Source organism: Bactrocera oleae, chromosome 6 (assembly GCF_042242935.1).
Source record: "Bactrocera oleae isolate idBacOlea1 chromosome 6, idBacOlea1, whole genome shotgun sequence".
In the NCBI taxonomy this organism is placed as follows: domain Eukaryota; kingdom Metazoa; phylum Arthropoda; class Insecta; order Diptera; family Tephritidae; genus Bactrocera; species Bactrocera oleae.
Genome location: NC_091540.1, coordinates 18,920,669 through 18,933,584, shown reverse-complemented (window position 1 = coordinate 18,933,584; position 12,916 = coordinate 18,920,669). Strand labels below are relative to the sequence as shown.

The 12,916-nt window shown below is 36.7% G+C and overlaps 1 protein-coding gene across 1 annotated transcript in view; it reads left to right on the top strand.

Moving 5' to 3' along the window:
* Nucleotides 1-640: 640 nt before the first annotated feature.
* nkd (naked cuticle) overlaps nt 641-12,916 on the top strand; it is a 158,777-nt gene continuing 146,501 nt past the window's right edge. The window contains exon 1 of the mRNA XM_014232858.3: nt 641-2,429. Coding sequence (XP_014088333.2) covers nt 2,366-2,429 — 64 coding nt within the window. The 5' untranslated portion in view covers nt 641-2,365. The remainder of the gene's footprint in view (nt 2,430-12,916) is intronic.

Genomic DNA, 12,916 nt, shown 5'->3' with positions numbered 1-12,916 from the left:
TACTGAATTTCAAGAAATTCTGCAGAGATTTTATGATGATTCGATGATATTTAGAGAACCGTGGAGCAGCGTAGTCGATGGCTAAGTTCTTTGAGTAAAGGGTATTAAATATTATTTATTTGTCGAATTTCGCGAGTGTAAAAATATGTTAAGACCCGAATTGTTCATCAAGAAGGTCCATATATGTTTAACGAAATGCGTACATAATTTTTTGTAACAAATCCCTCTCCTTATATTATATATTCTAAACATTTCTTTACATCAGTTCTTTGATTAACCGCTACGTGTACTCACAATTATTACACTTGGCCGAGCAGCGCGCGTACGTTTTACTTTTGCCGCCTTGTGCTTTGGTGTGCCGCCAGCCAACTTGCTAGCTAGCTTGCTAGCTCCCCAGCTACCACCAACAAGCGCTTTTGTATACCATGCCGATTGCCGCCTTTTGGAGTCAACAACAACAACAATAAAGCAAACATACCAACAATGACTTGCTATGACCAGAGAACGCCGACGCTAAAGCCAGCAACAGCGACGACGACAACAACAACGCCAGTGTAGTAGCAGCGCTGAGAAAAACGAATACATCACAAGCAGCAGCCGACAAGCGTGGCGTAGTGTAGAAGAGGTTTGTTGTTTCAAACGTTGCTACAGTGTGGTGCCCGTTCAGTCAGTGGTCGTACGTTGAACGTAAAAGTTATAATGTTAGTAATATGAAACGGATTTTATACGAAAAAGGGACGGTTAAAGGCTGAAAAATAAACGGAAGTTCCGAGCGAGATATTCGGAAATAATGTGTTTTTGTGAATTTTGCGAGGAATTATAAAAAGCAGAGCGAAAGTGTTGGAATAAAGGAATTAAATTTAAAATTTTATTGAAAAGTGTTATGATATCGAATCAAATGTTATTTTGGAGATCTATAGTGAAAAAGTGTGAAAACAAAAATAAACAGCAAACTTCAGCTGTATGTAAATAACATGCTAGAGCGTCACGATTTCTTAAATGTAAATTAAAAATACTTGAAGTATGCCAAAGTGCTAAAGCATTGGCCGGATGTAATTTCCATAACCAATGAATTTCCTGTGTCGGACCATTTGAGTGCTTTGTTTTTGTGTCGGTAGTGCTTGGCGCATACTATTGTCGCCGAAAAAATAAAGACGAGTATAAGCAAAAAAAATTGCAAACCAACAACAATAAATGTTTAAAAATATGCATTAGTTTTTAATAAGACATAGTGTGGTTTAAGTGCGGCGGTCGTATATAATAAATTTTTAGGAGTGGCTCACAATTTGGTATTAAAGTTAATGTTTTCTTAAAGCGTCTACTTTTCTAGAAGTAAACATTTGTTTTGTGTCGCCGCGAATGGACTCATACCTGTAAATAAGACCATATGTACGTATGTAAACACGAGTATTGCCGACCCACGTTGCAGAGAAAGTGCGAAATTTTGTGCGAGCTAAAATATTAACCGACACTGAAAATGTCAGTTGAATTTTGCCGAAACCAGTAAAGACGGTTATAAAGCGGCAAGGGAGTACGTAAGTTAAGTGACACAGTAAAATAGAGTGGAAGTGGTGGAAAAGTTGTTGCTTTCCATACACCAAAAAACAAATACAAAAATATATAGCGATTTAGCTGCAGCCACTTAGGTAAGTGACGCGTTGTACCTCTGCCTGACTGTCGGCACTAATTTTACCTGCCAAAACGATAAGGATAATAAACGAGAACCGAGCTGAAGTGCATTAAACAAAAAGTGTGAGCAGCAAATGATAGTCATAGCAAATTGAAAACAGTATTTTAATAAAAATAAAAAAGTCGTACGAAATAAGAATACAGAAAATTGTTTGTCACCAACCAGCTCTACTGGTATCCTGAGATTTGCTGACATTATTGCTGATTACAAAAAAAGTTTCCTTGCCACAAAATAAGCAAATACCCGGCAATAAAACAAAAGCAAAGGTAGTTTAACCATTCAGCCGTTAAAAGCAAACAGCCAAGCCAGCAAAATCACAAAATCATCAATGTGTAATATCCACCTATGCACGCATTGTCGGCACTCGGCTGCTACTGATTGTTTGCGGTTGCATTTACTTGTCGTAAATCACGCAAACCAATTGTCGTAGACATTGCGCCAGACTGCATAAAAAGCGAAAAAGCGTAGCGAGCGAAACAGTGAATCACAGCAAACGGCAAAAGAAAAGTTATCGACTTCCAACAGTCCGTCAATAAAAAACGTTGACAAACTGCATGCAACGTTGCGACGTGGAATTACATATAAAACAAACAACAACAAATCAAATAACAAGCGGAATATTCAACAGCGTAAAAAGCGCGTACTTTGCATTTATTTTGGCGTTTCGTCGGCAACATGGCGGGCAATATCGTCAAATGGTGGAAGCATAAAATACTCGGCGGCTATAAACAATTCTCAGGTAAATTGCGATTTTCTTTTAATACAACTTAGTTTTAATATCTGAATTTGAATTCAAATAATTTTCCGCGCTCTGATTTTAACAATTAACTACTTCACACATGCAACTTTTCCTATCAATTTCCTTAAGTAAGTGGCCGTAAACTAAACTCAGAAATCCTTGTTATGTTTGGTACTGACGTGTGAGCAACGTCAAAGTGAAAATAAGAACATGAGTAGGGAATGATCTGTATCCCAATTATGGGGGTCGGATCATTCAGAGGCCTGAAAAAAGTCTTCTACTTCTATGAATTTATATTTCTAGAATAAAAAAAACTGTAAAAACTTCGTTCAAAGAGTATATTTTAGAGCATACCACTTAAAAATGTTGAAAAATTGCAGAGGAATCCATGTTTTAGTGGAACGTGTTACAGCAGATACCGTCAATTGGCGTGCAAAGTATAATCCGTAATTCTTATATGTAATAGTGAACATACATTCTTTGTTAATTTATATACTTTTTCAATCTATGTGAACCTCAGAAAGCCCACAAAAACTTAAACTTAGTAATTTTTCCAATGTTTGAGCTTTGAAATCGATTTTTATCGTAAAATTTCTGCATATAATCTGTTACCTGAAATCCTTTTTGCACCACTTCAAAATAGAAGCTAATATTTTACATATACGTTTTTAGATAGTTTTGGAAGAGATAAGGTAAAAAATCGTTTTTTTTTTCGATTTAAATGATCCGACCCCGTTAAATTATAAAAACGTATGTTGTTAAGTTATTTTTAACAATGAAACGTAATCTACTGTGGTCGATCGGATCTCAGAAAAATGACAATGAGAGGTGAAGAATCGAGAGCCTTCATCGGCAAAATTTCAAATTTCGTGCTTCATTATGCGAACGGTACATTCAGTGATTCTACCTCTTAGTCGGCAATTACAGTCACCTGATGAGAATCTTGCTGAAGCAATGAGATTAGCAGAAGACGGTTCAAAGGATTTTTAAGAAAGGGAGCAAAATGCAGATAAAAACAAACATTTGACCTTCGAACACGTTGAAGAAGCATTTAGTGAACTAGACATAGAAAACAAGTTACCACGATACAGTTGTCCCCAAATGTATCGTTTTAACCTCAAAATGAAGGACCCTATAGAATAATATCGTATTGCATTTTACATTCCTTTTCTCGAGACTCACTTGAAGGTTTTAAGACCATAAATTAGTTTAGGATAATTTTTGTGCTTTGTATCCAAATTACGATTTTGATGAAGAAAAAACTGAAGAATTGAAGTAATCGAATGCTTGAAAGAAAAATTCTTCATGGAGGTTAAGATGTGGATGCTCTCGACGCGTTAGAACTTGTAAACGAAACATCTTTCCCAAATGTTTTTAGGATTTTGCGTATACTCGCACTTTTGCCCGTGTCAATAGCAAACACCTGAATGAAGGTTTTCGGCTTCCTAAGATGTGTAAATATTATAATTATAAATAATTAAACAATATTATCACAAAGAATAGGACAAATAGCAATCACGTGCAAAAACATTAGCAACTTGTCCAAAAACCAAATTAAACTCATTTATGATCGACAAAGTAGAAAACTACAAAAATTTTGGCGAAAAGCAAGCAAACACAGGTCATTATTTAGGTTTATGGATATATACTACGTACATACATATGTGCTCACATATTGAAATAATATACAAACATTCAAACCTTGGCATGTTTCTTCATACAAAAAATTATTCAAAAATCTTCAGAAATATAAAAAAGACAAATAAAAGAGAAGTAATCACTGCCGCGGACCTTACACGCCGACAATGCCATTCGGTTTAAGTATGGTATACGTCGACGAGTCAAAATTTGCGGCGCAGCATGTTGGAGCATTCACCAAATGTTAGAACATCGATTGATCATTTGCTTTTGAAAACGCCCTAACAATAACAACCAAACAGTTTAAAAAGCAGAGGAAAAACACCGAAAATATCAAAAACAACGACGAGCCTGACAAAAACATGCAGACATACACGTCTCGTACAAGTAAATTGAAGGCAGCGAGTTTTTTCTTCATTATGCTACCACTTCCTATGCGGTCGTTACAGGTCACAGGCATACAAATGTACACACGTTTGAACATTTACATAACTAAATCACGTATAGATAGGTATATGTGTGCCCGATCATGATGAGTTTTTTGTTCGGTATTTCGATTTTATGTTGACTACCATTTCGTATAAATATGCTGTGGTTTATAAAATAAAAATAGATTAAGTGGTGGCAGCGAAACAATGAACGACAGCCTAATAAGACAGTGTACCACCGAGTCGCCGATGCCGCCAATATCAGATCTCGATACATACATACTTTCACTCAATGATAGTACTGTAAACAACAACAATCGCCTATCAAGCGCATTGCAGGAAGAAGGGAGTACAAAAACATTTTGTCGAGCGGCGTGCTTGTGAAAATTTACGGGTATGTGGCGCAAAAGAACATGCAGAGAAAAGTAAATTATAAATGAAAAGATCGCCGAAAAGGGGAAATGAAGATAGATCAAATCTTTTGTTGTGTGTTTTTATTATTATTCTTGTTTTTTCTACGCACTCCATTCTCTTTTTCGGTTTTTATGTTTTGAGGCGAATACTCATCTCCGCGATCAATTTAATTAAGAAAGCCGCTACTTGCAACTTCACAGATCGACAAATTCTCCTTAATTATTTTACCAGGTCTATGCGGGACTAGAGTTCAATGAGAGGCCGCCGGCGTGGCAACTGTGAAAGTAAGGTACTATTGTGGATAGTTCTCAGTTTATATGCACTCACTGAGACCTTTTTCAAGCAATACGAAATTATGCGCAAACGAATAGCATAGCAAAACAACAAAATTATATATGTACATATATAAAAAACAACCAAATATGTATATATGTACATATATCGTAGACAAAAGAAACAATTCCTAAAAGGAAGCAGCCAAAGATGGCAATGAAAATGAAAAGAAGAAAAAGACCAAATAGTGAAGAAAGCAAGACGGAATACAAAAACAATAAAAATGTGTGGATAACACTGGAAGACAACAATAATGTATGTATGTAATAAGCGACAGGTATAACGAAATGCGTTGGAAAACACTGGTAGAATCCAGATACTACTGGCACACATTGTTAAAACGCCGAGACTAGCTGGTTAGCATATTGCACTTCAAATGCACTCAAAAAGTATAGGAACAGAACATATATACTTACTTACTTGGCTATACTTATTATTGAGAGCTAAATTTAATTGTAAGAGCATACTTATCGTAACAATAAAGCAATTGCTAATATTTTATTGCGTGGTTCAGTAAGAAGACACGCTAAATTCTTCTGTTGGGAACAAGCTAGGTCGAAACAATAGTTTCAAAACCATTCCCACGACAGATACGGATATGTAAATGGGATAGATCCGCATTTTTATTCGACCAAAGCCTATTAACTCGGTAGCCGTCTTAAAATGACTTTGGGAATGTTGTCTTCCGCTATGCTATTTAATTGCAATGGACCCGAACTAATTTTATCAACATGAAAACAATTAAATTTTTCTGCTACAACAACCACAAGCACATGAAATGGAAAACAATATGGAACGAAGTTGGGTTCTATATTTCACAGAAGGTTTTAAACTCAAGAGTTGTAAGACAATGTCATTATATATTGCCACACATATCTACGAACACTTCTATGTCAAATAGTTACCAAAAATAATTGTATACCAAACCAGATATATTAAGTATTATACACAGTCGTAGGCAAGTAAAAAATCTGCAGTTTGAAATTGTATCGATTTGACTTGTTAAAATCCAGATAATCTTTACAACATTAAAAAGAGATATATTTTTCAGAAAGCCTTAAGTCTTCACTTAAAAAACCATTTTTCTAGGGTCCGCAAAAACTTTTAATAATAACAAAATATAAAGTGCCAAATTGCAACTAATATCAATAGCCGTACACACGCTTGAAAGCGGGCTTGATAAGGCCGATAGTCTCACAGAAAAGCCATTTCAAGCTGCAACATTAAATGTGAAGAAAACAACAAAACAAATACCTCCTCCTTCTTGTTGCACATTTTGTTGGCATTCGGCGTCTCTATAGTGAAGTTAAATACCGAAAGAGAAATAATAATAACAGCGCGCATGCGCGCGGCACTCACAAAAACACAAAGCGGCCGCCAAACGTGAATGCAGGCTACGCGTCTACAGTGCTGCCAAGCCCGAGACGAACGCTACATTTGCTGTGCGCCGCCAGTCAAGCCAGTACTCAGCCAACCAACCAATGAGCCACAAACGAAGAGCAATGAAACAACAAAATAAGACAACAATAATAATAACAGCTGCAGCATAAACCCGTTCAAACAATCATCTGGCCGACAATTCAACTGCTTCTTGCCCCCACCGCTTTGGTTTCCCCATTACACAAAATGCATATTTTTTCTTGTCCGAACTTTACTCGTACGTGCAGTAGAAGTTTTTCGTGCTTGCATGTCGGCGAGCAGCGTTTGTGAGATGGCGGCATTATTTTCAAGCTGCCGCTTGTGCGATCGTCTACCAAAGCCAGCAACACCACGAAATACACCATCACCGCCTTCACCAGCACCATCGTCATCATCATCGTCACAACTGCACCGCCAAAGTCGCCTGCAACGTTGGCGGGTCGGCTGTTTTTATTTTTGTGTGCCGCAGCAAGCGAGTCTTGCTGAATTGCGCCTTTCGTAGCGAGGTGATGCCGCCGACTACGAGATGCCGATGATTATAATGCCTCAGTGCCCGTCAGCCGGGCCGTATACGAATGCTTTTGCTGTTGTAATATTTTAAGCGTATACATTTTATTAAATTGTATTCCCTTCACACTATAAATGATAATTTTGTAAACTAATATGTCGGTTCTAATTTTGAAGGGCAAGTATCCGTCGTCTGTTTATTATGACAATCCAACCAATTCGAATCTGTTAAACTGCTCATTTGTAATATGCTCTAAGTACTTTTAGAGATAATGTTCTTAGCATAATCGTTCGACTATTCATATATGGATTCTATGAGCTTAATCCCTAAATTTCCTTGAGAAACATGCTTCGGAATAGTAATTGCAGAATATGGCCTTAATGGTACTTTAGCTAAGGTATAACAATGAAACCAGTCGCCTCACATCAATTGCAAAGAATATGCGGGAATTAGTTGGCTTATAGCCAGAATAACATGTGCTATTAAAGTCAACTTCTCCCTGAGAAATTAGATCTGATGAGAGATTAGAATCTTTAACGCTCTTAGTGGGATCTTAGAAACCTTAAAAACTAGGTCTTTAGCAGAGTTTTCTACTCTTACAATTCTTCGTAAGAACTAAAAGAGCTGAGAAACTGAATCTTTAAAGCTTTAAAACTATTCGCGGGAACTTAGAGACCTTAGAAACTAAAACTGTGGAACTTTAAAGCAATTTCTAATAACTTAGATATCTCAGTAACTAAAATTTAAGAACTTTAAAGCTTAGAGACCACAGAAACTATATCTGCAGAGTTCTTAGAGGCTTTATATTAGACTCACAGCAATCGATCTATTTACCCTGAACGCGTGCTTTTCAAATTTTAACTCAGCTACGGAGCGTATGCACGAAGGCTATAAATTGGTGCGTAAAAATTTTTTGTCCAATATTTCTCCACACAGTGGTTTTGATATTTGGCCTTACGTGCCGCTATGTTATGTGTCGTCCCTCATGCTCCATCAAGTTGGCGCGCTGACAACACGAAATTGAGGCAAATGCACATACAAAAGATGAGTTGAATACGCCGACTCGACTCGACCATACACAAACACTCAACGGACAGACGAAGTCATCAGATGATCATCGTAAGTACGTACCTACGTATATATGTATGCTCATGGTTCGTCTGTCCGACGGTGTATCCATCCTCTGCGACGTTTGCGAGTCAAGTTTCACAAGTTTTTAAACCTGCAGCAGTTGCTTGTTAGTTTTTATTGCAGAGCTTGCTGGGCTGTTGTTGTAATCGTTTATTTTATTCGTTATTTCTAATTGTTTTTGTTTGAATTTGAGCGGGTACTTACAACATATTCGAAAACTTAGGAGCGCTGTGTAGACATTGCAGGCATTCGAAAGCATGCGCTACAACCTCAATCACTCGAGGTATCTTTACTTTTCAATGCAGTTGTTGTTTATTTTTGTTTTTGGCTGTTATACAAAGTCGTTATTTTATGATGAAAAACAGCTGTTCCGACGAGAGTAAGGAACTTGTAAATTTCCTCTCAAGAAGTGCTTTTACATTTTGAGCAGAAATCACCGCATGCACGTCTTGGCGGGCTTTGCGACTGCGTTCCACGGCGCTACATAGGTCCGAAAGAAGTATTTAGTATATATACTTATGTACAAATATATATCACAAAAGGTGCCCAACAACACCGCCGCTACTAACAAGTCATCTTCATACGCTTGGCCACAATAAATGCTAAATAAAAGCAACGGCAACGACAGCGTTCGACAGGTACTTGACGTTCTTACAAAAAAGAAAACAATAAAAACCGACGTGCTGCGCAGGCGCATGCGCAGTCGACCCAGTCGCAATTATGCGTATCGTCGTCGTCGGTCGGCGAATGCACTTACGATTAAAGGCTGGCGGCCTGTAGTGCCTTCACAAAAAGCTGTTAGCTTGTAGCTTCTGCATTTATTTTGCCATTTTATGCCTGCATATTTTGCCCGCATCGCGTACAAAAAGAATATAAAAAAACGAAAAGAACGCGAAACATTTTCGCCTTTAAGGTTGGTCTGCATGCTGAGCTGGTCTCTGAATGTCCGCGCACGTTTGTATGTGCCATTTCGGCGAATTTACAACAGAGAAGATCAAGACGCGATTTCCGACAGCTACCCAGTCAAGCCACAGCAACCCAGGAGTAGAGGAAGCATGCGGCCAAACGCGCGTTGATCACAGCATTGGTAGCGATCAATGGTGCTAACAAACTAAGCCGCCCGATCAGCCAAAGAAGTCACTAAAATATGGAAGAAGCCGCGCACAAACAGCTCCACCATATCAAAACAATGCAAGCTGCTGCTGTCGCTGCGTTGAAAAATGACTGTGGAGGCAGTAAAAGCAGGAAACTGTTGGGCAAAGTCATTGCTGTGGTCGATACGTTATGTGGCGACTTTGGTTTTGGCGCGCCATAGCGGCGCGATCCGGTTTCAAGTGATCGTAAAATGTTGTGCAATGGGCTTTTGTGGCTTTCGGCTTTAAACTTTAATATCTTGACTAAGGCAGACAATGGCCACAAGTCTACAATACAAAGGTATCAGGCGAAGAGTCTAAAAATGTTAAAAAAACAACGGGCTTTTGACTTTTCGGTGTGTACCGACGGCATAGTTTTGTTGTTATTTAATTTTTGTTGGCTATTTGTGCAACTTTTGTGGAAATATAAATAGCGCATGTTTTGGTTATTAGTTTCGACATTTTTTGGGGAAGTATAACGATTGATTGCACTATTTAGGTACGACCACAAAAAAAACGTATAATTGCATAGGAACTAGGTGGTATTGGAAAACTCCAGAATTTTAAGAGACCGAAGATGCTTAACTGGGTGCCACAATTTTATACTTAAAAACAGAGCACGCAATTAATATAATCACTGATATTATCTAAAATTAACATTTTCTTTAAAATATTCATCCGAAATATTAAGCGTTCAGGCCCATTGTTGATTCTAGCTATTGTTGCTGAGTTTCATGACTAAGCAAAACTTAACTCGACATAAGTTCTGACACAGAAACATCATTGCAACGCAAATACTGGACAGCAAAAATTCAACGGTCAAAACAAGCCAGATCGGTAGGTTAAAGTATTATTTTCTAAAGAAATCTAGGTGTTAAAATATAAAGCCTTAAATGTATGTTGACTTTATAAATGCAAAGCAAATAAATAAATTTACTACCAAACAAAAGGCCAGCAGAGCTGTAATGTGAAGGATATGTGAACTAGAAAGTGAGATGTCATATTAAATGGGAGAAGAAGCGGAGATAGAGCACCTCTTCTCAGCAAGTTAAACAATATCATCTGTTTTACTGATGTTATAATAACAGCATCAGTTGAGCAGCAGCTTAAATGAGAAGTCGCTTCGCTAATGTGACGTCACAAAGAACAAACCCGAAATCGCAATTCAACCAACATGAAGGAGAAGATGTAGCACAAACTTTAAATTTTCACCCATCTTAATTTCGCACTTCACTTAATTCATTGCTCTTACAAAATATAAAATATTTTATTTTAGTTGAAGAATATAATCCAGTAGAGGTATAACATAAATGAATACTTGGGAAAGAAAGTGAAATGTGATCAAGTGAAGAAGTGGTGATAGATCTCCAACTTTTAGCATGTTAAATACTTGTAATATTAGTTTTTTTTCTTGCACTCTGTCAGTTTGACAGTTTACTCATGCTCTAAGTATCTCTAATGTGACGCCACAAAAAAATTCATTAAAATTAACTTCAACCAACTCGAGGGCGAAGTTGAATCATATTTAAATATTTCCATCCCATTTGGTCTATATTTTAAACGTTAACTTGACAGAATAGTTCTATTTCTTAATTTTTTTTAAAGAGAGTAAAATTTTTTTTAACACTACGAGTTGAAGAATATAACTGCATAAATGATTGACCATTATCTGCGAAATAACAGGATCATCTTGCATATGTTGTAAATTAATATGAAGATATACTTGTACATACATATTAGATACCTATGTTACATATAAGGTATATACAATTGTTTTATGGTATATATTTATATGTGTTTATAAGTGTGCCACATTCGGTTCTGTTAAGCGCACTTGAAGCTAAATTAAATCTATGTGGGCACTTGAAACGGCGTCAAACTGAATAATGAAATAATGCACTCTATATGGTAATTGCTGTTGTTGGCTTAGAAAGTTGTTGCAACTCGTATGCATCTGTTAAAACAAAGTAGGCCGAAATAATTACCACTTGACTGCAAATGCCTCTGCGCAGCTTTCGAACAATTAAGCTAAACGCTTGGGTGTCTCGAAAGCGCTGAATGGAATTCGATCGCGCTAAATAGATACATGTGCTTATCGTAATATATTAATATGTATATTTATATGTACTCGTACATCTGCATGCTCAATAACGCTTATTTAATTAATTCTCTGTCCTCAAGATGTACATACATATATGTATATATATAGTTTGAAAAGTTTTTGGCTTCTAGGCCGTGCCAGTTGTTAAATTAATAGTGATTTTAAGTCATGTTGGTAATATTTTTTTAGCTAGCTGCAAAAGAACGCTCGGTTAAAAATTCAATTTATTAATTTGTCCAAACTATTTATACAAGTAGCTACTAAGTATAAAATGTGCGACAGAACAAAGAACAAAATAAACAGTAAACTAATTTTTCTGAAAAAAATTTTGCGGATTATAAATAAAAAGAAGATTCTGAAGAGTATTTAAAATAATATCCTAGATACAAAGAAGATGTTTTATTGAATTACCTTTGTCATGTTTCGTTTAGTTCTGATTACGAAAAAGAAATAATTTGAGAAAACGTGAAGTTAGCAGTAGATTATCAAATTATTTTAACTAAATCTGAAATCTAAATTGAAAACGTTTCGTTAGTTCTTTCTAGCCAAGTTATTTGATATAAAGAATCTTCAAGTCGAATTAAGTTTACTTAATAAGGATTTTTATGAAGATCTTTATTTTGATTTTTATCGGAGAATATCTCTTGTCAAATAAAAGGATTTTCCATACAAGAAATTGATTTTGAGCGATTAGTGTGTATGACAGCTATATCCTGCTTCGTGGAGAGAAAAGCACGTGTTTGAAATTTCAGATCGATTTCTCTAAAACTTACTAACTATTTGGCGTATATACAGACAGATGGACATGGCTAAATCGACTCAGCTCATTAAGCTGATCATCTATAAATACGTATGTATATGCATTATAAATTCTCTGACGTTTCCTCTTGAGTGTTACAAAGTTCGTAGCAAGCATAAGGCTCAGGGTATAAATATAAATAAGCACTTGTACCGCTTAGTTAACGTTAAAAGCCTTTGTCAAGTTCGCACCCTCTGCGCTGCTGATTATTTCCTCTTCGTTCGCAGCAATTGAGAATGATGGAAAAAGCATGTTAGCCAGCACGTTGGCAAACAAAAAAAGCTGTTAAAATATAACTAAATTTATGTTTTTATGCTGCGTCTATGCAGCTACAATTTGACTGTAGGTTGCTGTGGTCATTGCCACAAGTTGCGCGCCGCTGTTTAATACTCACTCATATACACATATGTACATGTATATGTACACCCATATATAATGTACTCAAGTGTTTCAAGTGCCAATACTACCACTAACCCTTCGTAGAGCCTTTGCCTCGTGGCGCAACAAATGCCAGACTTTAATTCCATTATTTTACTCTTGAAGCTTTTTTCTGCAAATTTTCCAGCTGCACGTCGAGATTTCT